Genomic DNA, 27,919 nt, shown 5'->3' with positions numbered 1-27,919 from the left:
GGAACCACCAGCTTTCATATGTTCTCATGTTCTGAGCAAGGAACTGAAACGTTAGCTTTCTTACATGGAACATATTGCACTTTTACTTTCTTCTCCAACACTGTTTTTGCATTATTTAAACCAAATTGAACATGTTTCATTATTTACTTGAGGCTAAATTGATTTTATTGATGTATTATATTAAGTTAAAATAAGTGTTCATTCAGTATTGTTGTAATTGTCATTATTACAAATAAAGAAATCAAATCGTACGATTAATCGGTATCGGCTTTTATGGTCCTCCAATAATCAGTATCGTCGTTGAAAAATCACAATCGGTCGACCTCTAGTACGGAGGTTTGAATGAAGACCAATCTAAAGTGAAAATATCCAACATTTGGGGGTTGAGCCAATTTCTAACACAGAATATAAAATATCCCTAATCCCTATCTTGAAAGGTTCAGCTCAGACTACAGCCACATTGCATGATGCCAACCTTCTGACCAAGGAAAAATAACAATATGGTACTATTTCAGTACATCTGGTTTTGACACGGTGGTTTCTTGCTATGATTGATCAAATCTGGCTTCCAGAGTTAACATTTAAAAGACCATTTGAGATTCAAACCACAGAATGATAAGCCCTTTTAATGGCAAACAATGATTATGATCATGGAAATAATGATCAGTCCAATCTATTTATATCTAGGACCTGAACAACAAAAAGCTTAGCTTGTAGCAGACTTCATTACTAAAGAGGCACTTTGAAAGCGCAATTGTTCTGTGTTTACTGTGCAGCGAGACTCAGGAATGTGTTCAAACAGTCCTTTATAAATACACAAGAAAAGAAAATCAAGCAAAAAGCCACATCTCTTCTGAATTCATAAAATACAAGCACTGAAAAGTACATTTAAAAAAAGTGTTCCCCATTTCAGATCTATACTGAACAAAAATATAAACGCAACATGTAAAATGCTGGTCCTCTGTTACATGAGCTGAAATAAAACATCCCATTTTTTCCCCCCATATGCACGAAAAAGTACAAATGTGCACAAATCTCTTTCCATCCCTGTTAGTGAACATTTCTCCTTTGCTAAAATAATCCATCCACCTGACAGGTGTGGCATATCAAGAAGCTGATTAATCGGCATGATCATTAAAACAGGTGCACATTGTGCTGGGGACAATAAAGGGTCATACAACACAATGCCACATATGTCTCAAGTTGAGGGAGCATGCAATTGGCATGCTGACTGAAGAAATGTCCACCAGGGCTGTTGCCAGAGATTTGCATGTTAATGTCTCTAACATAAGCCGCCTCCAACAACATTTTAGAGAATTTGGCAGTACGCAAACCGGCCTCACAAACGCAGACCACGTGCAACCACGCCAGCCCAGGACCTCCACATCTGGCTTCTTCACCTGCAGCATTGTCTGAGACCAGCCACCCGGACAGCTGATGAAACTGAGTGGTATTTCTGACTGTAATAAAGCCCTTTTGTTGGGAAATACTCATTCTGATTGGCTGGGCCTGGCTCCCCAATGAGTGGGCCTATGCCCTCCCAGGCCCACCAATGGCTGCACCCCTGCCCAGTCATGTGAAATCCATAGATTTGGGCCTAATCAATTTCTTTCAATTGATTGATTTCCTTATATGAACTGTAACTCAGTAAAATCGTTGAAATTGCATTTATATTTTTGTTCAGTATACATACTGTATGAATGCAGCCAAACACAATCACTAGATATAGACAAAGTTGGGAGTGTTGTGCGCGTAGTGAACAGGTGATTTGTGAAAAGGGCCTGTTGCCATAAGATGCCCTTTTCTCTGCATTAATGGAAAGACAAGCCATCTCTGTGCACTTCCTGTTCATGTAACAGCCTCCACTCCTCTAATGAATGACACTGTACAATGGAAGGGCTTGCTGAGTATGTAAGAAGGGTAAGGAGTGCCACAGTTGACCACTCCCGTAGCAAGTCTTTCAAACTTCCTCCATTGCAGTGACTTCCCTTTGAGAAAACACAGATTATTACACAACAGCACACATATATAAATTATGAACACAACATTGTGTACACAATGAGACGTTTGGCATGGATTCCATTGGAGAGCCAGGAGCTTCCAGAATACGTGTGGTGGATGGTCGAACCCGTTCACAGCCCTTCCTCAGACTGGGCCTGTTGTCCCAGCCTCTCCCTCCATCTGCTGCTTGGTCAGGAAGTACTTAAAGAACTCATAGACTGACCAGGCAATTGCAGTGGAGGGCATCTGGTATATGACCCGGGCCTGGATCCCTTTGAAGAAGGCAGCCATGCCGCCAAAGCGATACACTGTCCTGAAGGCATTGGCCATGCCTGTGAGATGACCACTGATGTGCATGGAGCTGAGCGCTACATTCTCCTGTGTGTTGAGCAGGGTCTTACACACATCCAGCGGGGTGGTTATCGCTGCCGACACAGCTCCCGCCGCAGCCCCAGACAGTATGTGGCTGCAGGGGTGGTACTGTCTGTGGGGGTTGAGCCGCTCCTGCATCAATTCATAGGTCATAAAGTGGACAGCCTGGAAGGGAATGTTCATGGCCAGCTGTGTGCTGTAGCTGCGGTAGAAGGCTGCGAGCCCCTCAGTATGTCGTATAGTCCGAACACAGTCCAACAGGTTCCGGTAGGGAGAGTTGTACATCTGCATCCGCTGTTTCACCACTAAGACACCATCAGGACAGCATCGTCACACAGACAGGGGAACAAAGAAAAGGGGGTTCATATTCTGTATTCATTTCTAATTGAGAACATCACACATCTAAATCGAACACCCCAATGCCCCCTTTCAAAGCCTTACCTTCAGCTGGGTTCATGACTGCGTCATGCAGCACAGTGGCCACACAGCCTGCCAGTCCTAGTTGGGACAGAGTCATCAGTCAGTCAGGCCTGCACATGTTCACACCCATTAACATACAATACTTCATGTGATACTACATCAATTCTCACCTCAACTGTCTCAAGCCAATTATTTATACTGTACGTTTATCATGACTACCAAAACAATTAACTTCTTTCTGTGCCATGTTCCAGTGGTCAGTGTGAAACATGAGAGTTCCAAGGGAAACAGAACTGTACCATTTGCTATGTGGCTGTTGCCTCCATTCTGAATTACTTCGCTGAGTGTGCACTTGACCCGTTCGTAGCAGGCAAAGTAGAGGGCATGGGCAGGGCCAGCCCCCAGCATGGTGATGTTGAGGCCCCTCAAGGGTCTGAGGAGGCCCTCCGTTTGGATGATCCTTCTCAGGGCCTCGTATACGCTGCTGTACTGAGCCTTCGGGTCTGGCTGCAAACTCTGCATCCTGGTCTGGAGAAAGAAGAGGGTCATTTGAAGTGAGAGACCCTAGCTTCTCATGGATGTGGTTCATACAACCTGGTAAAGCTAAACTGAAGACCGTAGTCAAACCACCACACACTCACCTGGGCTGTCTGTTTCTGAGGTTATTATTTTTCCAGTGATCTGATGTCCTGCCATGTTTCTGTTAATGTCTGTTCTTGGCAGAACTCATGTCCTGGTGTGTTTCTGTCCCAGGCCTAGGGTGGGGGGCTGTGGCAGTTCTTTGTTATACCCTGCCATGCCAAGTTATTTGGACAGCACAAAGAATGTTTTTATTTGGCCTAAAATGTAGGACAGCCCAAAAGACAGGCCATTTATCTTCCTCAGCACATTGCCTTGTGTTTCCGTCCATTCCCCAAACAATAAAATATCAATTACATGTCCTTCAGATACATCTGGAGGCTTGAGGGACTCCCACAACTTAGTTTAAGTTTTTGTCAAATTGAACTAAAACTCTACACGAATCACACACATTGTTGAACTCTGCCTCAAGGAGACAATGAATTCTGCATGTGCCCTCAAGACTAGCTTCTGTAGTTGTCTTTAACTTACATGTGATATTATTCATCTTCCATCAATCTCTCAACAACTTTGAAAGGGGGATTCTAATGGGTTGTTCCGTCTCAAAGAGAACAAGAAAGAGGATTGACACATCTCAGATAGTTCTGAAAATGTTTGTGTTGTTAGAAAAAGATAAGATTAGCATTCCTGCAGCTTTATTTTGTTGAAATATGATTTGATCTAAAAAATAAAAAAAAAATCAGCTAATTGATTGCACCCAAATTGTCCATTTTAATTTATAGGATTCATATATTTAATAAATATTACACCCAACATCTGATTAGGACTAAACCTTTTTCTAACAATGAGTTAGACATGAGGAATCCAAAGAAATGGTGAAAAGCCACCCACGCCACCCAACAATGAGTATATAGTATCAGTTCTCTATGTCTCACAAGTAGTATGGTGCTGCGGCTCGGAGTATTGTTTCTTCATCCTACAGTGCCTTGCGAAAGTATTCGGCCCCCTTGAACTTTGCGACCTTTTGCCACATTTCAGGCTTCAAACAAAGATATAAAACTGTATTTTTTTGTGAAGAATCAACAACAAGTGGGACACAATCATGAAGTGGAACGACATTTATTGGATATTTCAAACTTTTTTAACAAATCAAAAACTGAAAAATTGGGCGTGCAAAATTATTCAGCCCCTTTACTTTCAGTGCAGCAAACTCTCTCCAGAAGTTCAGTGAGGATCTCTGAATGATCCAATGTTGACCTAAATGACTAATGATAAATACAATCCACCTGTGTGTAATCAAGTCTCCGTATAAATGCACCTGCACTGTGATAGTCTCAGAGGTCCGTTAAAAGCGCAGAGAGCATCATGAAGAACAAGCAACACACCAGGCAGGTCCGAGATACTGTTGTGAAGAAGTTTAAAGCCGGATTTGGATACAAAAAGATTTCCCAAGCTTTAAACATCCCAAGGAGCACTGTGCAAGCGATAATATTGAAATGGAAGGAGTATCAGACCACTGCAAATCTACCAAGACCTGGCCGTCCCTCTAAACTTTCAGCTCATACAAAGAGAAGACTGATCAGAGATGCAGCCAAGAGGCCCATGATCACTCTGGATGAACTGCAGAGATCTACAGCTGAGGTGGGAGACTCTGTCCATAGGACAACAATCAGTCGTATATTGCACAAATCTGGCCGTTATGGAAGAGTGGCAAGAAGAAAGCCATTTCTTAAAGATATCCATAAAAAGTGTTGTTTAAAGTTTGCCACAAGCCACCTGGGAGACACACCAAACATGTGGAAGAAGGTGCTCTGGTCAGATGAAACCAAAATTGAACTTTTTGGCAACAATGCAAAACGTTATGTTTGGCGTAAAAGCAACACAGCTGAACACACCATCCCCACTGTCAAACATGGTGGTGGCAGCATCATGGTTTGGGCCTGCTTTTCTTCAGCAGGGACAGGGAAGATGGTTAAAATTGATGGGAAGATGGATGGAGCCAAATACAGGACCATTCTGGAAGAAAACCTGATGGAGTCTGCAAAAGACCTGAGACTGGGACAGAGATTTGTCTTCCAACAAGACAATGATCCAAAACATAAAGCAAAATCTACAATGGAATGGTTCAAAAATAAACATATCCAGGTGTTAGAATGGCCAAGTCAAAGTACAGACCTGAATCCAATCAAGAATCTGTGGAAAGAACTGAAAACTGCTGTTCACAAATGCTCTCCATCCAACCTCACTGAGCTCGAGCTGTTTTGCAAGGCGGAATGGGAAAACATTTCAGTCTCTCGATGTGCAAAACTGATAGAGACATACCCCAAGCGACTTACAGCTGTAATCGCAGCAAAAGGTGGCGCTACAAAGTATTAACTTAAGGGGGCTGAATAATTTTGCACGCCCAATTTTTCAGTTATTGATTTGTTAAAAAAGTTTGAAATATCCAATAAATGTTGTTCCACTTCATGATTGTGTCCCACTTGTTGTTGATTCTTCACAAAAAATACAGTTTTATATCTTTATGTTTGAAGCCTGAAATGTGGCAAAAGGTCGCAAAGTTCAAGGGGGCCGAATACTTTCGCAAGGCACTGTATGTAATCTATTCACACTGAATTTGGTGATGTTTCTCCCCCTGTCCAGAGAAATTTGTCTTTGAAGTTGTTAGGTTAATGTCCTATCCTACTTCCTGATATTACCAGGTTCTGAAAACGAGAGTGCTGTTCAGGGCATTCTTTTTGTTCATTTAGTATTTGTGGGACAAATCCAATGCAAGTCAATCGTAGCTACATTAGAATTTTCACACTTCATATGGTTTCATATTATGCTGTATCGTCTATTTCGTTGTGTCGCAAATCACACTCTTTAGGGCAATATTTTTTGTCAATTGGATAACACCTTGCGTTCTGAAATTTGCAACACAAACAAACAAACATGGAGAGTGAACGTGACACAGAGCACGGACACACGGAGCTCGTACCTAAAAGAGGGGCTACTTCGGTCGCATGGACGTGGTTTGGGTATGAAAAGTCTGACACGGACCAGGAAACCGTCCTCTGCTAAATATGCCGCAGGCCGGTCCCGACAACAGGCTCAAACACCACTAATCTCTTAACACCTACGCAAGAATCATGTGAAACAGTACGGAGAGAGTCTACGGATGAGACCCAAAAAAGTACCGTTGAGTGCTCAAAACAAATCCGACTCAGACGTTGCAAGAGGCTTTTGCCCGCGGCACACCATATGGCAAAGAATCATGAAGATGGAAGGAGATAACAGCTGCCATTACAACTTACATCTGCAAAGACGTGACCCCAATTTACACGGTCGAGAAACAGGGGTTACATGAGTTGGTGCTAACACTCGACCGAAGGTTCCAAATTGATGTGTGACACGTATTAAAATAACATGCAAAACAAGTAAGCCCCCAATAAATATAGGCCATATATAGGAAAAGGGTGGAATCATATTGCACAGGCTCCAACGCCTGCCGCATGTGGCAGGGGCTACAGTCCATTACGGATTACAAAGGAAAACCCAACAGTGATCTGACCAACGATACCTCTCTACCAGACAAACTCAATGCATTTTATGCACGCTTTGACAACATCGTGCCGGGTGTGAGACCTGTCAACAACCCAGAGGGTTGGGGGAATGTGCTCTCCAAGGTCGACGTGAGAAACATCTTGAATCAGGTCAACGCCGGCAAGGCCCGATAGTATTCCAGGGTGCGTTCTCAGAGCATGCGGTGACTTTCAACCTGTTTTAAGATGACCACCAAAATTCCTGTCCCCAATAATTCTAAAAGGCACAATGACCACTGCCCTGTAGCACTCACTTCTGTAATTATGAAGTGCATCTCAGACACCCTAGACCAGTAGTCACCAACCTTTTGAGTCGAGATCACTTTGAGTCAAAACGCAAGCAGAGATCTACCACTCAGATTTTTTCCAAACATGACTTGAACATAAGCCTATGCAACATTAACCAGGTTTCCTCCAGCCAAAGAGTTTAATATTGGTTTCATCAGATCAGAGATTCTTGTTTCTCATGGTCAGAGTCTTTAGGTGCCTTTTGGCAAACTCCATGCGGGCGGTAGTGTGCATTTTACTGGAGGGCTGATTCCGCCTGGCCACCATAAAAGGCCTGATTGGTGGAGCGCTGCAGAGATGGTTGTCCTTCTGGAAGGTTCTCCCATCTCCACAGAGGCACTCTGAAGCTCTGTCAGTGACCATGGGTTCTTGGTCACCTCCCTGACCAAGTCCCTTCTCCCCAGATTGCTCTAGGAAGAGTATTGGCACTTCCAAACTTTTTTCATTTAAGAATGATGGAAGGTTACTGCTTTCTTGGGGACCTTCAATGATGCAGAAATGTTTTAGTACCCGTCCCCAGCTCAGTGCCTTGACACAATACTGTCTCTGAGCTTAACGGACTATTCCTTCGACCTCATGGCTTGGTTGTTGCTCTGACATGCACTGTCAACTGTGGGACCTTATATAGACAGGTGTGTGCCTTTCAAAATCATGTCCAATCAATTATAATTTACCACCGGTTGTAAAAACATCAAGGAGGATCAATGGAAACGGGATGCATCGGAGCTCAATTTGGAGTCTCATAGCAAATGATCTGAATACTTATGTACATCATTTCTAAAAACCTGTTTTCACTGTCATTATGGGGAATTGTGTGTAGATTGATGAGAAAAAGACAATTTAACACATTTTAGAGTAAGGCTGTAATGTAACAAAATGTGGAACAAGTCAAGGGGTCCGAATACTTTCCGAATGCACTGTTAGAGAGATTTCTTTAGCGTCCTGTTGAAGAGGCGCTGTTGCACCTTCTTCATGCACTGTCTATGTGAAGGGGCCATCAGTGATGGAACTTGAAGCTTTTGACCCTCTCCACTGAGGCCCTGTCGATTAGGGGTGCGTGCTCTCTCTACTGTCTAGTCATTGTTGGTAATCAGGCCCATCACTGTTGTGTCGTCAGCAAACTTGATGATTGAGTTGGAGATGTGCGTGGCCATGCAGTGTTGAGGATCAGCATGGCGGAGGTGTTTTTGCCTACCTTCACCACTTGGGGTCGGCCCGTCAGGAAGTCCTGGACCCAGTTGCACAGGGAGGTGTTCAGATCCAGGGCCCTGAGCTTAGTGATGAGCTTGGGGGGCACTATGCTGTTGAAGGCTTAGCTGTAGTCAATAAAACAGCATTCTTATATACAGTAGGTATTTATCTTGTCCAGTTGGGATAAGAGAGTGTGCAGTGAAATGGCGACTGCATTGTCAGTGGATCTGTTGGGGTTATATGTGAATTGTAGTGGGTCTAGGGTGTCGGGTAAGGTGGTGGTGATTTGGTCCCTAACTTGCCTTTCAAGGCACTTCATGATGAAAGAAGTGACTGCTACGGGGTGATAGTCATTTAGTTCAGTTACCTTCACTTTCTTGGGTACAGGAACAATGTTGGAGATATTGAAGCAAGTGGGACAACAGACTGGGATATGAAGAAATGTAATATGTCCATAAAAACTCCAGAGAGCTGGTCTGGACCGGCAGCCTTGCAGGGGTTAACATGCTTATAATTATTTAGTCACGTCGAACACAGAACGAGAGCACACATTCCTTGTGAGCGTTGAGGGCCTGCGTCAGCGGCTCAATGTTGTTTCTCTCAAAGCGGGCGAAGGCATTTAGCGCTCCCGGGAGCGAGCTGTTGTTTTTCACAACGTAGCTGGCCTTCCCTTTATAATCTGTGATTGTCTGGAGTCCCTGCCACATACGTCTCATGTTTGAGATGTTGAATTGCAACTCTACTTTGTCCCTGTACTGTCCCTTTGCCTCAGATGTCCTTACTGATGTCAGCTGGTCTGTTTGTACACGCCGATGTTCAGTCACCTTGCCATAGTTAAATATGGTGGTTCATGCTTAAATTTTTGAGCGAAAGCTGCCATCTACCACGGTTTTTGGTTTGGATTAGTTGTAATCGTCACAGTGGAAACAACATCCTTACCACGGGAGCTTCCTTCTTAAGTTTCTCCTCTGGTGAGGAGCAGATTGTAGGCATGATCTGATGTGCCTAAGGGAGGGTGGGGGAGGGACTTGTAGCCATCCCGGAGTGGAGATTAGCAATGATCCATAATTCAGTAAAACAGAGTATGTTACAGTTCCTGATGTCTCCCTGGAAGGAGATCCTCACCCTGAGCTCGTCTACTTTATCATCCAGGGACTGAAAGTAAGCAAGTAATATACTTGGAAGCAGTGGATGGTATGCTCGCCGCCTGAGACTTGAGTCCTACTTCTTCCTCTACTCCAGCGTCTTGGTGCAGACCCCAGGATGAATAGAGCTGCCTCAGGAATTTCAAATAAAGGATCGAGGTCAAATTTCAGCTCGAATTTCTGGTGAGTGCCCGCCGATCTAAAATCCAAAAGTTATTGTTGGCTGGAGGTAATAATACAAGCAACGTTCTGAGCAAATAATGTTTTTTTTTTTTTTACACATAAAAATAATGCAAAGTTGGCTAGGAGATAGAAACAGGGAAACCATGTCTGTCGGCTAGGGTTGCAAAGGGTCAGAAACTTTACCGTAAATTTCCAGATATTTTCCATGGGAAGTTAAGGGAATTTGGGGAATTTTGCTTAAATTCATTAAAAAAGTTAGCTTATAACAGTAAACCTTTTTTTGTGGGATACACAAGGCAATTCTGGGTCTTGTGGCATATTTTGTTTGAACTATCCCGAATTCAATGGAATTGCAACCCTCTTGCACACAAATGAGATGTTATTGAGCCCAGACTACTACTGTCTGAGCCAAGGACTACATGCTTTCTGGTAAGTTTTGATAACAACACTGGGTGGGGTGAATATATTTTTATGACATACATGATTTTTGTTAACTGGTAAAAAGTAGCCTACAGCAAAGTGTGTTTAATTCATTTCTAAATTGTTAAAGATTCCTTCTAGTTAGTTTTTGCTACCATGTGGGTTTTAGCTTACTTGAGTGTGCTAACTGAGAAGTGTTAATTCACCTGTTTCCATACATGTTTCATTTTAAAACATTTATCTAACAAAAGAGATGTTTAATCTAACTGCTTAACTATTTACAGTTGAAGTCGGAAGTTTACATACACTTAGGTTCGAGTCATTAAAAACTTGTTTTTCAACCACTCCATAAATTTCTTGTTAACAAAATATGATTTTGGCAAGTCGGTTAGGACATCTACTTTGTGCATTACACAAGCAATTTTCCAACAATTGTTTACAGACATATTATTTCACTTATTATAAACTGTTTACATACGTTAAGTTGACTATGCCTTTAAACAGCTTGGACAATTCCAGAAAATGTCATGGCTTTAGAAGCTTCTGATAAGCTAATTGACATTAGTTCAGTCAATTGGAGGTGTACCTGTGGATGTATTTCAAGGCCGACCTTAAAACTCAGTGCCTCTTTGCTTGACATCATGGGATAATCAAAAGAAATCAGCCAAGACCTCAGAAAATAAATTGTAGACCTCCACAAGTCTGGCTCATTCTTGGGAGCAATTTCCAAACGCCTGAAGGTAACACGTTCATCTGTACAAACAATAGTACGCAAGCATAAACACCATGGGACCACGCAGCCGTCATACCGCTCAGGAAGGAGACGCGTTCTGTCCCCTAGAGATTAACGTACTTTGGTGGGAAAAGTGCAAATCAATCCCAGAACAGCAGCAAAGGACCTTGTGAAGATTCTGGAGGAAACAGGTACAAAAGTATCTATATCCACAGTAAAACAAGTCCTATATCGACATAGCCTGAAAGGCAGCTCAGCAAGGAAAAAGCCACTGCTCCAAAACCGCCATAAAAAAAAAAAAATTAAAAAGACTACGGTGTGCAACTGCACATCTGGACAAAGATCGTACTTTTTGGAGAAATGGTCTCTGGTCTGATTAAACAAAAATAGAACTGTTTGGCCATAATGACCATCATTGTGTTTGGAGGAAAAGGGGGAGGCTTGCAAGTCGAATAACACCATCCCAACCGTGAAGCCCGGTGGTGGCAACATCATGTTGTGGGGGTGTTTTGCCGCAAGAGGGACGGGTGCACTTCACAAAATAGATGGCATCACAAGGCAGGAAAATTAAGTGGATATATTGAAGCAACATCAAGACATCAGTCAGGAAGTAAAGCTTGGTTGCAAATGGGTCTCCCAAATGGACAATGACCCCAAGCATACTTCCAAAGTTGTGGCAAAATGTTAAGGTATTGGAGTGGCCATCACAAAGCCCCGACCTCAATCCAAAAGAACATTTGTGGGCAGAACTGAAAAGGCGTGTGTGAGCAAGGAGGCCTACAAACCGGACCCCGTTACACCAGCTCTGTCATCAGGAATGGGCCAAAATTCACCCAACTTATTGTGAGACGCTTGTGGAAGGCTACCCGAAACGTTTGACCCAAGCTAACTTCTTTGGGGTAGGGGGCAGTATTGGGTAGCTTGGTTGAAAAACGTGCCCAAATTAAGCTGCCTGCTACTCAGCCGTAAAAGCTAGAATATTGTCTATGCATACAGATAGAAAACACTGAAGTTTCTAAAACTGTTTGAATGATGTCTGTGAGTAGAACAGAACTGAGAAAAAATCCAACCAGGAAGTGGGACATTGAAGTTTGTAGTTTTTCAACTCAGCCCCCATTGAAGATAGTGGGATATTGGTTATATTAGTTATGTCACTTTGTTTTGAGGATTCTACTCTAAAGGAGGGGCTCATAAGAGCTCTTTGAGTGAGTGGTCTGGCAGAGTGCCACAGCCTCGGTCTGGCGCGCTCACGTGAAAAGGTGAAAACGTTACACTTCATTTGTACAGACAAAGGAATTGTCATGTTGGAACATTAATTAAGTTTTATGTTAAAAACATCCTAAAGATTGATTCCATACTTAGAAACATGCCAACCTACGGGCTGTAACGGAACTTTTTGAACTTTTCGTCCGACGCGACCCGAATGCGCTTTTGGATTTGTTTACCAAACATCCTAACAAAAGAAGATATTTGGACATAACTGATGAACATTATCGAACAAATCAAACATTTATGGTGGAACTGGGATTCCTGGGAGAACATTCTGATTAAGGTCATCAAAGGTAAGTGAATATTTAAAATGCTATTTTTGAGCGATGTTGACTGCCCAATATGGCGGGTATCTTTTTGGCTGCTTTGTTGTCTAAAGGCTGTACTCAGATTATTGCATGGTTTGCTTTCTCCGTAAAGTTTTTTAAAACATCTGACACAGCGGTTGCATTAAGGAGAAGTATATCTAAAGTTCCATGTATAATAGTCATATCTTTATCAATGTTTATTATGAGTATTTCTGTAATTTGATGTGACTCTCTGCACAATATCACAGCATGTTTTAGAACTACTGAATGTAACGCGCCAATTGGGGCGACGCACAATTGGCCTAGCGTCGTCCGGGTTAGGGAGGGCTTGGCCGGTAGGGATATCCTTGTCTCATCGCGCACCAGCGACTCCTGTGGCAGGCCAGGTGCAGTAAGCGCTAACCAAGGTTGCCAGGTGCACTGTGTTTCCTCAGACACATTGGTGCGGCTGGCTTCCGGGTTGGATGCGCGCTGTGTTAAGAAGCAGTGCGGCTTGGTTGGGTTGTGAGACGCATGACTTTCAACCTTAGTCTCTCCCGAGCCCGTACAGGAGTTGTAGAGATGAGACAAGATAGTAGCTACTAAAAACAACCATGAAATTGGAGAGAAAAAGGGGTAAAAAAATATATATACAAAAATAAAAAAAAAGGGTTAGTGATTCATTTTCTCTCTATTTGTGCTTTTTGTGAAAAATAGCTGTGTTTTCTATGGCTTGGTGGTGACCTAACAATCATTTGTGGTGCTTTCGCTGTAAATCCTTTTTGAAATCAGACACTGTGGCTGGATTAACCTCTAGTGACACCCCATCCCGTGAACGGGACCGTTGTCATCATCTGACACTAATTAGCATAACGCAACGGACATAAATATTACTAGAAAATATTCCTATTCATGAAAATCCCAAATGAAATATATTGAGACACAGCTTAGCCTTTTGTTAATCACCCGGTCGTCTCAGATTTTCAAAATATGCTTTACAGCCAAAGCTAGACAAACATTTGTGTAAGTTTATCGATAGCCTAGCATAGCATTTTGTCCAGCTAGCAGCAGGTAACTTGGTCACGGAAATCAGAAAAGCAATCAAATTAAATTGTTTACCTTTGATGAGCTTCGGATGTTTTCACTTACGAGACTCCCAGTTAGATAGCAAATGTTCCTTTTTTCCCAAAATATTATTTTTGTTGGCGAAATAGCTCCGTTTGTTCTTCACGTTTGGCTGAGAAATGGCCCGGAAATTGCAGTCACGAAAACGGCGAAAAATATTCCAAATTAGCTCCATAATAGTCGACAGAAACATGGCAAACGTTGTTTATAATCAATCATCAAGGTGTTTTTCAAATATCTATTCGATAATATATCCATCAGGACAATTAGTTTTTCAGTAGGGCCGAGTGGAGTAATGGCTACCTCTGTATTTTACGCGAGAATCTCTCTGGGAGCATCAGGTGACCACTTGCGCAATGTAGCCGCCTACGGGTATTCTTCAACATAAATGTGTAAAACTACGTCACAATGCTGTAGACACCTTCGGGAATACGGAGAAAGAGTAATCTGGTTGATAGCCCATTCACTGCTCAATAGGGACACATTGGAACGCAGCGCTTTCAAAACATGGGGCACTTCCGGATTGGATTTTTTTCTCAGGCTTTCGCCTGCAACATCAGTTCTGTTATACTCAGACAATATTTTTACAGTTTTGGAAACTTTAGAGTGTTTTCTATCCTAAACTGTCAATTATATGCATATTCTAGCATCTTGTCCTGACAAAATATCCCATTTCCTACGGGAACGTTTTTTTTCCAAAAATGAAAATACTGCCCCCTAGTCACAAAAGGTTAACGAGAATTTTATCTTTAAAATGGTGTAAAATACTTATATGCTTGAGGAATTTTAATTATGAGACTTTTGTTGTTTTGAATTTGGCTCCCTGCACTTTCACTGGCTGTTGCGAGCGGAACCCAAGTCCTAGACAGGTTAAACAATTCAAAGGCAATGCTACCAAATACTAATTGAGTGTATGTATGTAAACTTCTGACCCAATGTGATGAAAGAAATAAAAGCTGAAATAAATAATTCTCTACTATTATTCTGACATTTAACATTATTCAAATAAAGTGGTGATCCTAACTGACCTACGACAGGGAATGTTTACTAGAATGAAAGGGTTTTTGAGCCTGACATGCCATCCTCAACAAGGTTGGAAACTGACAGTGAAGATGAGGCCTCAGAGTCTGATGTTCAAGAGCTGGACATTGAGGAGTTCCAGGGAAAAGACAATTTTACAGATGTATGTTGAAAACATTTTTGGGAGATGCGATGGATCATTGGGGATCATTCAATATTCCCTTTCTTTTGCTGTTCAGCGAAATCATCTCATGTGAAGGGTCAACTCATTAAGTTAAATTCGTAACTAAATATGTATTTATTTCTATTAGAAGAATTTAATCATTTGCAATTATGTCAACTTATGATAAGGTTTATGTTTCTGTCTCCATATGATATGGTAAATATATCCAATGCAAAAAAACATCTACATTTAAAATGGTATTAATATTAATTTGTATATATTTCCGTTAATTACCCATATATTCCCACGGAAAGTTTCCACCACTGAATATTCCCCAAAATGTGCAACCCTACTTGTTATTTCTTAAGTGGCTCACTATTTAATGAAGTAAACCTAATCCTTGAGCGAGTTAAGATTCGTCCCTTATTTACCAGCAATAGGCCAACTGCATGTCTATAGTTTACCTCCCTCCCTATTATGCTATTATCTCAGCCTCCTAATCCAAGTAATTACATCTATTAAGCAGTTTTGCTCTAGAGATAAACCACCACATAGGACAGCTTCATGGGATCATCTCATGATATCAATAAATCTGACCTACTCCTCTACGACCCACTACTACCAAACAAGCTGAATGAGCACTACAGGTTGTTGAGCCAATAGCATTTTCAGCCATCTTGACCCTCAACTGACAACACCTTCAGGACTAACTTCCCTGAAAACCCCCTGCCATCCTACACCCCCTCCCTCCCTCCCACCCCAGGCTACCCTCCCCCTTCGTCACCACAGAACAGGAGGTGAACAAGCTCAAAAAAGGGCAAAACAGCAAGAATGCTGTAGGCTCAGACCATATCTCTTCAGCTACACTAAAGCACTGCGCTGACCAGCTTTCCCCTGTTTTCACTGACATAATCAGTCTCTGGAACTATGCACTGTACCGGACTTCTTCAAATCCTCCACCATCATCCCCGTCCCGAAGAAACAAAAGGTGACCAGCCTGAACGACTACAGACCTGTAGCGCTCACCTCTGTCATCATGAAATCCTTTGAGCACTTGGGACCTCATTGATAAACTGTGCGTACGTACATAATATACTCCAAAATGTGCGTGCACCAGAGAATGTGCTCACCTCCCCGCAAACTTTTTCCTATCATCAGTCTGCATGGTGAATGAGATAGAGCTTTTGTTTAGCAGAGTTTGCAATTCATTTAGTTTCTGCTGACCAGAAGCAGCTCACTGTTGAAGCTAACCATCCCATCTCCTCCCTCAAATACACAGGCATGTTGCTCTACCAAGGAAATCGAACATCGAGATCCTACTACTAGAGGAGCTGAAGGGTGGGACTAATTACAACATAACAAATGTTAAATATTCTGTGCCTGTAAAATGTTTATAGGTTCAGAACTTTTGTGAATCAGCACAGTTAAAAATACATGGCAAATAGAAATCAAACTGGATGGAGATCAGAAATAGATGGGAGAGGAAGGACAGGACTAAAAACAAACAAACTATAAAATAGATTATGTCCGTAATGTGTATATAGTATGTATAAGCTGGAAGTAGAAGCCTAAATGTTGTTGTTCATTAGTTTACTCCAATTAAGGGGCTGGTAGGGTTAGCGGAAAAATTAAGATGAATACATTTTAAAAAGATATGCGTTTATGTACAGTACCAGTCAAAAGTTGACACCTACTCATTCAAGGGTTTTTCTTTATGTAATATTTTCTACATTGTAGAATAGTGAAGACATCACAACTATGAAATAATATGGAATTATGTAGTAACCAAAAAAAACAAAGTGTTAAACAAATCAAAATATACTTTAGATTTGAGATTCTTCAAAGTAGCTACCCCTTGCTTTGATTACAGCTTTGCACACTCTTCGCATTCTCTCAACCAGCTTCATGAGGTAGTCATCTGGAATGCGGCAGGTAGCCTAGTGGTTAGCGCGTTGGGCAAGTAACCAAAAGGTTGCTGGATCGAATCCCCGAGATGACGTCATTGTAAATAAGAATTTGTTCTTAGCCGACTTGCCTAGTTAAATAAGGGTTACATTTAAAAATGCATTTCAATTAACAGTTGTGGTGACAGGTGGTTCACAGAAGATGGTCTTATACCAAATAGGGCTAAACAGCTCAAATAAGCAAAGAGAAATGACGGTCCATCATTACTTTAAAACATGAAGATCCGTCAATCCGGAAAACTTCAAGAACTTTGAAAGCTTTTCCTTGTGCAGTGGCAAAAACCATCAAGAGCTATGATGAAACTGTCTCATGAGACAAATAAATGCTTCAGAGTTCAAGTAACAGACATCTCAACTAGAGGTTGACCGATTAATCGGAATGGCCAATTAATTAGGGCCGATTAAGTTTTCATAACAATCGGAAATCAGTATTTTTGGACACCGATTTGGCCGATTGTTGTTTTTTTACACCTTTATTTAATCTTTATTTAACTAGGCAAGTCAGTTAAGAACACATTCATATTTTCAATGACGGCCTATGAACGGTGGGTTAACTGCCTCGTTCAGAGGCAGAACGACAGATTTTCATCTTGTCAGCTCGGGGAATTCAATCTTGCAACCTTACAGTTAACTAGTCCAGCGCTCTAACCACCTGCCTCTCATTGCACTCCACGAGGAGACTGCCTGTAACGCGAATGCAGTAAGCCATGGTAAGTTGCTAGCTAGCATTAAACTTATCTTATAAAAAACAATCACTAGTTAACTACACAAGGTTGATGATATTACTAGATATTATCTAGCGTGTCCTGCATTGCATATAATCGATGTGGTGCGTATCGTTGCTCCAATGTGTACCTAACCATGAACATCAATGCCTTTCTTAAAATCAATACACAGAAGTATATATTTTAAACCTGCACATCTTGCTAAAAGAAATCCAGGTTAGCAGGCAATATTAACCAGGTGAAATTGTCACTTCACTTGCGTTCATTGCACGCAGAGTCAGTGTATTTGCAACAGTTTGGGCCGCCTAATTTGCCAGAATTTTACGTAATTATGACATAACATTGAAGGTTGTGCAATGTAACATGAATATTTACACTAATGGATGCCACCCCTTAGATAAAATACAGGACGGTTCCGTATTTCCCTGAAAGAATAAACGTCTTGTTTTCGAGATGATAGTTTCCGGATTCGACCATATTAATGACCAAAGGCTATTTTTCTGTGTGTTGTTATAATTAAGTCTATAATTTGATAGAGCAGTCTGACTGAGCAGTGGTAGGCAGCAGCAGGCTCGTAAGCATTCATTCAAACAGCACTTTCGTGCGTTTTGCCAGCAGCTCTTCGTTGTGTGTCAAGCATTGCGCTGTTAATGACTTCAAGCCTATCAACTCCCGAGATTAGGCTTGTGTAACCGATGTGAAATGGCTAGCTAGTTAGCGGGATGCGCGCTAATAGCATTTCAAACGTCACTCGCTCTGAGACTTGGAGTGGTTGTTCCCCTTGCTCTGCATGGATAACGCTGCTTCGACGGTCGCTGTTGTCGTTGCGTTCCTGGCTCAAGCCCAGGAAGGAGCGAGAAGAGGGACGGAAGCTATATTGTTACACTGGCAATACTAAAGTGCCTCTAAGAACATCCAATAGTCAAAGGTTAATTAAATATAAATGGTATAGAGAGAAATAGTCCTATAATTTCTATAATAACTACAACCTAAAACTTCTTACCTGGGAATATTGAAGACTCGTGTTAAAAGGAACGACCAGCTTTCATATGTTATGTTCTGAGCAAGGAACTTAAACGTTAGCTTTCTTACATGGCACATATTGCACTTTTACTTTCTTCTCCAACACTTTGTTTTTGCATTATTTAAACCAAATTGAATATGTTTAATTATTTATTTGAGGATAAATTGATTTTATTGATGTATTATATTAAGTAAAAATAAGTGTTCATTCAGTATTGTTGTAATTGTCATTATTAAAAATAAATATACTTTTTTTTTAAAGTAAAATAAATAAATAAATAAAAATAAAAAACAACCGATTAATCGGTATCGGCGTTGAAAAATCATAATCGGTTGACCTCTAATCTCAACTAGATGTCGACCGGCATGGCCGATTAATTAGGGCCAATTTCAAGTTTTCATAACAATCGGTAATCAGCCCTTTTGGACGCCGATTACATTGCAATCCACGAGGAAACTGCGTGGCAGGCTGACCACCTGTTACACAAGTGCAACATCAAAAGGACCTTGTGGCTGCAATGAGCCAAGGTAAGTTGCTAGCTATCTTATAAAAAACAATCAATCTTCAGATAATCACTAGTTAACTACACTTGGTTAATGATATTACTAGGTTAACTAGCTTTTCCCGCGTTGCCTATAATCAATGCGGTGCCTGTTAATTTATCATCAAATCACAGCCTAATTCAACTTCGCCAAACGGTGATGATTTAACAAAAGCGCATTTGCGAAAAAAGCACATTCGTTGCACAAATGTACCTAACCATAAACATCAATGCCTTTATTAAAATCAATACACATATATTTTTAAACCCGCATATCTAGTTCAAATAAATTCATGTTAGCAGGCAATATTAAGTAGGGAAATTGTCTCACTTCTTGGGTTCAGCGCAAGCAGAGTCAGGGTATATGCAACAGTTTGGGCCGATTGACTCGTTGCGAACTGTGTTTCTTCCTAACAAAGACTGTAATTTGCCAGAATTGTACATAATTATGACATAACATTGAAGGTTATGCAATGTAACATCGATATTTAGACTTAGGGTTGCCACCAGTTCGATAAAATACAGAACGGTTCCATATTTCACTGAAAGAATAAACGTTTTGTTTTCTAAATTAGTTTACCAATTTGACCATATTAATGACCAAAGGCTCATATTTCTGTGTGTTTATTATAATTAACTATATGATTTGATATTTGGTAATGAAATTGGAAACAATTAAATATCTGAAATGTTTAAAAAAAAGTTGATGCTAATCTTATGCTAATGCTAACAATGGCCTAATATATTCAATGTCCTTTAAACTATTGTCTTTCAGTTTCACAATTCATTCTAATCAACCTAATAATTATGACAAGACAACCCTCACTATTGTCATTGGTTTCACTAATTGCACTGTTTTGTCCACATAACCTGTTTCAAGCATTCATGACATTACATTGAAGGCACAGTGATGCCGAAACGTTGGCGTTTTACCCAATAAATCACTGGGAGTTTATGACTCTTTGTTTTTATAGCTTAAAGTTTATTCACCATTAGTCAGCAGCTCTACACTAAATAAGTTTCTATGGGTGTGCGCCAGCTCATGCTTTTTAATTATTATTTTTAGAATCTAAAATAATTACTCATAAGAATCGTATAATTAGACATAGGAATCTTTTTCCTATCTATTTTTGATTCATAACCACTGCAGAATATATTCCTCACTTTTTCTGGCCGTGATGGGTTCATATTCCTGTAGGAGCCATACAACAAATTACCATGGGCATCTCTCATTTAAATTGGACCTATTAGCCTAGTAAATAGATAACCTGAAATACATACAGCCTTTGCAATATCATAGGCAGGGCTGTTTATAATACCAGTATGCAGTCAAAATTAAACAGCTGATATTTTACATTGAAGTAGGCCTTTGTATCAAGTTATTGTCACATGCACAAGTACAGTGGAATGCCTTTGCTTGCTCGTTCCCAATAATGCAGTAATGAATATCAGTAGTGCTATCAACAAAAAAAATCAAGTAGAACAAAAGCACACAAGGAATAAAACTAACTACTGTAAGTACAGTAATATTTTTTGGGAGAGTAGCCTGCCCTAAAATGTTTCAGAATTCATGGCAAGTCCATCATATTTAGGTTGGGGGGGGGCGGGAGTCTATATAAAACATTGTTACGGACAACCCCAACAACATGGGCCATACATAGAGCACAAATTTACCCAAGCTGAAAGTATCAGACTCCATCTGCCAGTGGAGACCCTGAGGGAAATTCCACAGTACCAAAATTATACTTTGACTCTTATTTTTTTTCTTATTTTTTTTTACTTTAAAAATAAAATGTATGCCAAACAAAAACCATTGATTTCAAAGTTTAACAATCCATACAAATCTATTGTTAACAATTTCAACAAAGACAAAGAGAAAGAGAGGAGAGTTTGTCCAGACTGTTTTAACACTCTTGGTTTGACCACCAGACGAATGAATGAAAGAAAACAGTTACCAGCTGAACATAACAGTACGCCAATGCATGTGACCCAACTGGCAATGAAGTCATTCATTTCTTAAAGACACCGTGCACTCTTTTAGAAAAGAGATTGCTTCTTCTATGCAAATGTTTTTAAAATGAGTACAAATAAAATATGTTAGCAGCTGCTATGAGAACATAAATCCTAAATGGAAGGCATTGTTTCTCATCGGTATCCCCATGAACTCAGCCAAAACAAGCTCAATAACTCATTCACACACACTCCTATTGAATAATACGCATTGACCTGTATTGTGAAGAGATTTAGGCTACATTTTGATTTACCCAGTTTATCAAGAGATTTACCATTCAAATAAATTACCATTGTTTTGTATTTAGATTTTTTTTATTTTATACCATTGTTCAATTGACTCAATGCCTACATGGCTGTTTTAAGATTATGTAAATTATGTTCAAATGTAATGATATTGAACTCGGATGCCCAATGATTTTACAGCGCAGTAGCTGAGTTTATATCGGTCTGGATCAAGTGCCATTCTGTGACTTTTGCTAAATACGTCTTTTTTTTGTGGTATTGTTTTTGTATCGTTTTGGTATTGAGTATTGTGATACTAAACCTGGTATCGAAGTCAAAACACTAGGCAGTATCTTCTCACTAAGGCAAATGCTGTGTGTGTTTATACAGTGGTGTAAAGTACTTAAGTATTACTTTAAAGTATTTTTTACTTAGGTAGATGTTTATGTACTTTACTATTTATATTTTTGGCAACTTTTACTTTACTACATTGCTACATTGTACTTTTTACTCACATTTTACCTGACACCCAAAAGTACTCGTTACATTTTGAAAGCTTAGCAGTACAGGAAATTGGTCCAATTCATGCACTTACCAAGAGAACACCTCGTACGGCCTCTGATCTGAAGGACTCAAACACACATGCTTAGTTTGTAAATGATGTTTGAGTATTGGAGTGTGCCCCTGGCTATCCGTAAATAAAATAAAAATGGTGCTGCTTTTTATACTTAAGTACATTTTAGCAATGCCATTTACTTTTGATACTTAAGTATATTTAAAACCAAATACTTTTAGACTTTTACTCAAGTAGTATTTTACTGGGTGACTCCCTTTTATTTGAGTCAATTTCTATGAAGGCATCTTTCATTTAACTCAAGTATGACAATTGGGTACTTTTTCCACCACGGTGTATAAAAATTGTTCTGATGCAAGGCTGGACGATGTTTTGAATTTAAATGTTTTTGCGCAATATTTCAAATGCCTGTATCGCAAGAATCAATGTATTTTTTATTTTCAGTTTTATGAGCATTTAGGTCCGCTTGTTCTCATGTCTTTCTGGTCTCGTCTCTTTCGCTCCTTTTGTGCTGCGTGCAATGACTGTAGGCTGGGAGCACCTTCCAATTACATACATCAAGCCCCTCGCCATGGCAGTCACAACAAAGATCACTTCCTCCTCTCTGACAACTTGCTATTCGCATTTGAGGTTTGGTCCAACAGAATCAGTCATATGGACACAGAAACACATTTAACTGTAATAGAGAAGTTACACTTTTTATGTCTCAACTCAAATTGCGTGCAGACACTAGTAAAAGAGGGGAGGTATCAATGAACATTGATTCTGGAAAATGAATTCAGTTTGTTGTACCATGTACGGCCAGCAGCATTTACTTGCCAAAGACTGTCAAGTGTGTGTTTTAATGCAATAAGCATAAAACAAAATGATAAGGAATTGGCAACGTGTTCTCATTTTGAGAAAAGGGGTAGGCTCCTTGATTTCATCATCTGAACAAAGTGGACAGGCTAACATGCTGTTTAAACAGTCGGAGTTGGACAGAAGGGTGTGTGCATAACAATTCAACTGTTCTACTCTGTTAGTTAGCAAATAGATACAAGTTGGCTAAACTTGAAATATAAAGATTGGGCCTATGTTGCTACTCACTAGCACATAGGCTTGTGCTTGAGAGATTGTTTATGAGACGTGTTAATTTTCTATAATGCCTGCTACAAGAAGTTACGCCTCAATCACACCGACAGCATTTTGGTACACCCGAAGTACATTCATTTCCAATGGAACGCTGCGTTTGCCTTGCAGCATTGCGTTGCAGAGGCAGTTGCAGTGCGTCCTGTGTGGTGCATACATTGGATTTATCGAACTAATGTGTCAAACTCTATGCTTAGACGGCTTGACAGAAATGGTGGAAGGTGAATGTTGAACTTTTGCTGCACACATATCCAGATGATGCTGTGTACCATCTTGCGCAATGACGCTATCGGTGTGATCAAGGCATCAGTCATTATTAGTGAATGTGCATTATGCATGGTTATGGGGAAAAAAATAAAACCAAAAGGATATTTTTAAAGAGACTTGAAATCCAGATCAGTGATTAGTGTGATCTCAGATCTGTAATACTGATACATGTTGGACCTCTGCCCAGGTGCTGGACATCCTCTTTCAGAGCCTACTTTAAGTTATTAGTAAAGTGTCCTCTTCCCTCTTAAGCACTAATGAAGTTAGACATACAAAATTGAGCAATCACAAAGTGGTGAAGGAAGTGTACAGAATGAGACTGTGCTGTCAAACATCTTACTTTTTGATACTCTAGGCTCATTCGGTACTTTTGGGCTCAGCCTTGCAGAGAGACTTTGCCTGCCTCCGTCTGCACTCACTCAGTCCACTTGACAAAACAGAGCTAGCTTTATCCTGATTGGCGGGTCTCACAGTGACGGTACAATGCCTCAGGCTATTAAAATGGCTACTCTTTCTGGCTGTGCAGTGCCAAAGAACCAGGAAACTATCCTATTGATTGAATATTAGACAAACTTGGTGACCTTACTTCATTTGGTTTATTTTCTCACCTTGTCCAACAAGCAACTAATGTAAAATCTCCAACAATGTAATAACTCATTTAGGCCAGCCAACTGTATAACATAAATAAAATAAATCTGCTGCATAACACACAATGAGTAATTTGTTTGCATTGTTCTACTGCCATCGATCTTAGTTTACCAACAGGAAATGCATTCCTGATTGGCTTAAGACATACTTCATAACAAGAAGTAGATAAAAAATATATATATATTTTTTTTAAAACACACCCTTTGGAGATGACAGAGTAATAAAACTATTAGTTAATATATGCTACCAGGATCTAGGGTTAGGCTAACTAAAGTCATCTCCAATACATCCACCTGAAACTCACATTTTCTCAATTAACTCTATTACACAATATTTTTGTAAAAAAATAAAATAACGTTCACCCTTCCTACTGGCAAGGGGGGGGGAAAAAAGGACTCATTTGGCACTGGAGAAGAAAAATCACACCAGCTCATCCTGCTCGTTTTGGGCAGGAGAGAAAAGCAGGTCTGGAAGGAGCTAAATTTATCTGGGCTCTATGGGAATCATAAGACATTCTGTTATTTTACACTGTATGGAGGTTGTAGTTTAGACATGGGGCAGGGAATCCCTGTTTCTGTGTGACACAGCTGCTTTAGTTGTTCAGAAGGGAGTGACTTCATCAGTAGCAAGCCAACTTTAGAAGCCTGAGAAACCTCACACACTGTAGGAGTTAAAAGGTCACCCTACCATGATAAAACTGGGAGACAAGAACATAGTCTTCAGATTGCTGGGAATATCTATGTGTTTTGTTTCTATTACATTAAAAGTCATGACTAATGCCTACCGAGTGGTGCAGCGGTCTAAGGCACTGCAATGCAGTGCTAGCTGTGTCACTACAGATCCTGGTTCGAATCCAGGCTGTGTCACAGCCGGCCACGACCAGGAGATCCATGAGGCAGCGCACAATTGGCCCAGCATCATCCGGGATAGGAGAGGGTTAGGCCGGCCGGGATGTCGAACCGGGCGCATGCACACTGACACGGTCGCCAGGTGCACAGAGTTTCCTCCGACACATTGGTGCGGCTGGCTTCCGCGTTAAGCAGGCATTGTGTCAAGAAGCAGTGCAGCTTGGCGGGTCGTGTTTTGGAGGATGCAGTGCTCTCGATTGTCGCCTCTACTGAGTCCATACGGGAGTTGCAGCGATGGGACAAGACTAACTACCAATTGGATACCACGAAATTGGGGAGAATCATGACTAACTATGTGCTCATAGCATGTGTGTAAATGCATTTCATGAGTGCATCCCATGGCTGACACAAACTGTTTGCTAATCAGCTTGTATAAGAGGGGAATAGTGCGCACAACATTTTTCTGCAAGTGAATAATTCGAAACACTTCCACGCTGGGACATGAAGAGAACACCCGACACTTCTAGAAGTAGTACAGAGGGCCGTATAGATAACTCCCTGCAACTCTCTCATATATAAAAAGGTAAAGCACAAGGGTTATTGTTTTATGAATTAATGTAGCCTGTGTTTATCCTGTACTGGCAATCTTTATCACAGGGACATCAACAACTAAGTTATTGTTTCTTCATTTTACAGAGATTCAGTAAATAGTTTTATTCTCTGTCTAGGGTCTCCTAAGCAGGGAAATCACCCTGGTACCATCTTTCTTCTCATAATGTTTTTATAGAGTATGAGTAATGTCTTATGCAGCCACTGAATTGGTCTAGCCCAATGACAAACAATTGAAGTGATGAGCTGCTTCTTAGTTGTCAGGGTTATTTTCCTTGTCAGTAGTCACTAAAAACGTTTAGGCCTAACTCTTCACGGTAGACGGCAAACCTGATGTCATTGTTTTCAATGGGAGCATGACGGTAAATGCCATTGAAACTGGCGGTGAATGCTGTCAGCCGCCACAGTAGACAGACATTGCCGCCAAAGTTTGAATACATCATATTTTGCCATAGCATTGTTTTCTAACAGATGTTGATTTGCACTCATTGTTTACTGAAATCACCATAGCAGAGCATACCCTCATGCTGGCTTGCTTTTGCCGTCACCCTCTTTATTGCTTTCTTATCCCGCTATGCCGATACATATGACGGTTTTGGCATCCCTAATCTAAACACAGACTTAGTGATGAAGAAGCAATCTTTCAGTGGACAATTTAAAGTAAGGGGTACAGAATATCTACTGAACTTAAATCTATTCCTGTATTAAAATGAAGTTCATAGCAGCTGAGTTAATGAAACACTGTGGCTATGTGTTGATCAAACATGTCAAGTCTGGCTCTTAAACCTTGAGCTGTAAGATGGACAGCGTGAAAGGTCCAACACCAGATCCTGGCAGCTACTGAGGAAGTGGCGACAATGGCTTGTGTAACCCTGTTGAATAGACGCAACCTAGTTTGGCTCCAAGTCAGATTGTCTCAATCTAATGGTTTGATTAAGATAAAAAGTTGTATGCCTTTTTTGCCACAAACTTTATTCTGTTGATGTGTTGAGTCAAGTGTTTATGTACACAGGCCTATCCAGCAATGTACTTAGATAAACATGTATGAATGAACTTCACTGAATGAGTTAGATAAACGTGTATGAATGAACTGGAAAACAATAACTACCGGTATGCAATGAGAGGGGGCATAGCAGGGAACAAAGTTCACAACGACTTACTCATTACTTATGTCTTACTATAGGCTACCTACATGCCCTTCAGCTTTGACTAGTCCAGACCAGGACTAAACCACTTGGTTTTGTATATTTAATATGAAAAATAATATTGACCACTAACTAGTTGTCCAGTTCCTTTAGGAACACCTTTCCCCCAAGGCCACCTAAATTTGAGCCCGTTTGACAGCTTTTGACCTTCACCTGTTTGCCTCAATTGCCTGACAACTAGTTTAATAGGAAGGTCGGTTGTGGGTACGATTAAGAATTATATAGAACAAATGGGCACTGTGTGGTTAATGTCAGAGAGCTATCTCAACATGTGCAGGCGTTAACCAGAACTTGATGGTTGTTGGATTTGAAAGTTTTAGCAAACAAGCGAACTGTTATACGTGACCTAACTAGCAACTGTAGCTAAGTGTGCGGCTGAATAACTTACTGGAAACGTTCAATAGCATGTTTCGTTAACAGGGTGAATATTTTCAGGGAAACAGGGACATATGCTAGCAAGACATATGCTAGCAACAGTGTCTTGCATGTCTCATAACGTTAGTTAGTTGGCTAGTTAGCAGATAGCTAGCCAAATAGCTCGTTTTCACACAAGCAAATCTGGTAAGGTTATTTCCTCCTCTGCTTGTTGGTGAGCAAAAAAACAAATGCATAATGATGCGAATGAAATGGGTCATTGAGCCATCACTCGATTCATGGGGTAGCTAGCTCGCCTACCTTGACAGAGTCCACGGGGTACATCACCGTGTGCTCCAGGATTCCAGCCACTGCTCCTGCTGTCATGTGGATTGTCAATGAGGCATGAGGTGGTAAACTTTCGTAATCGCCGTCGCCTTCCAAAGGCACCTCATCTTTGCCTTTAATCTCCGACATCTCCACGGTTGCCATCAGCGCGCAACTCCATGCGAGGCAGACTGGTCAAAAGGATATCTTCAGACACAAGCACGGAATGAGAGGCATGGATAACCAGAACATCATTACCGAGTTCGAGCGCCTAAATGACGTCGGCAGTAAACACGATGGCTGTCTAGTTTGAGCAATGAACATCCAGAAAACCGAAAATGAGGCGGGACCAACCAGCCAATGAAAGTAGCCCAGCTAGGCATACCAAAATGAGGGTGTTCGATTGAACTCACCCGGGGGCCCGTGTAGGCATGTTTGTCATCGGCTGAAAGTTAATTTCATTCGGCGATGTCGGCTCAAAACAAAAGTGATGTAATTAAGTACGTGTAGCAATTAGTAGGATTCTGGGTTTCTCATGCAAAAGTGTTTGCTTTAAATAAAAACGCTTTATCTACCTTTCCAATGAAAATTTGTTAGAAAATTAAAACTTTTACTTTATGGAAAAGAGATGTATGTTTTGGACTATGCACCATGCTGCCTTCTTGACAAAATGACCGAGCAGCACAGATT

The 27,919-nt window shown here is 40.8% G+C and overlaps 1 protein-coding gene across 1 annotated transcript; it reads right to left on the bottom strand.

Annotated features, from left to right (window-relative positions):
• Positions 1 to 606: 606 nt before the first annotated feature.
• Positions 607 to 27,919, bottom strand: LOC110525637 (mitoferrin-1). The gene is made up of 5 exons (XM_021605942.2): positions 27,643 to 27,919; positions 27,224 to 27,436; positions 3,093 to 3,321; positions 2,815 to 2,871; positions 607 to 2,678 (listed from the first exon to the last, which is right to left on the bottom strand). The coding sequence occupies exons 2-5, from the start codon at positions 27,392 to 27,394 to the stop codon at positions 2,146 to 2,148; spliced, it is 990 nt and encodes a 329-aa protein (XP_021461617.2). The 5' UTR covers positions 27,395 to 27,436; positions 27,643 to 27,919; the 3' UTR covers positions 607 to 2,145.

The sequence above is a fragment of the Oncorhynchus mykiss genome, chromosome 6, assembly GCF_013265735.2.
Source record: "Oncorhynchus mykiss isolate Arlee chromosome 6, USDA_OmykA_1.1, whole genome shotgun sequence".
In the NCBI taxonomy this organism is placed as follows: Eukaryota; Metazoa; Chordata; class Actinopteri; order Salmoniformes; family Salmonidae; genus Oncorhynchus; species Oncorhynchus mykiss.
This window is presented reverse-complemented; position numbering and strand designations above follow the sequence as displayed.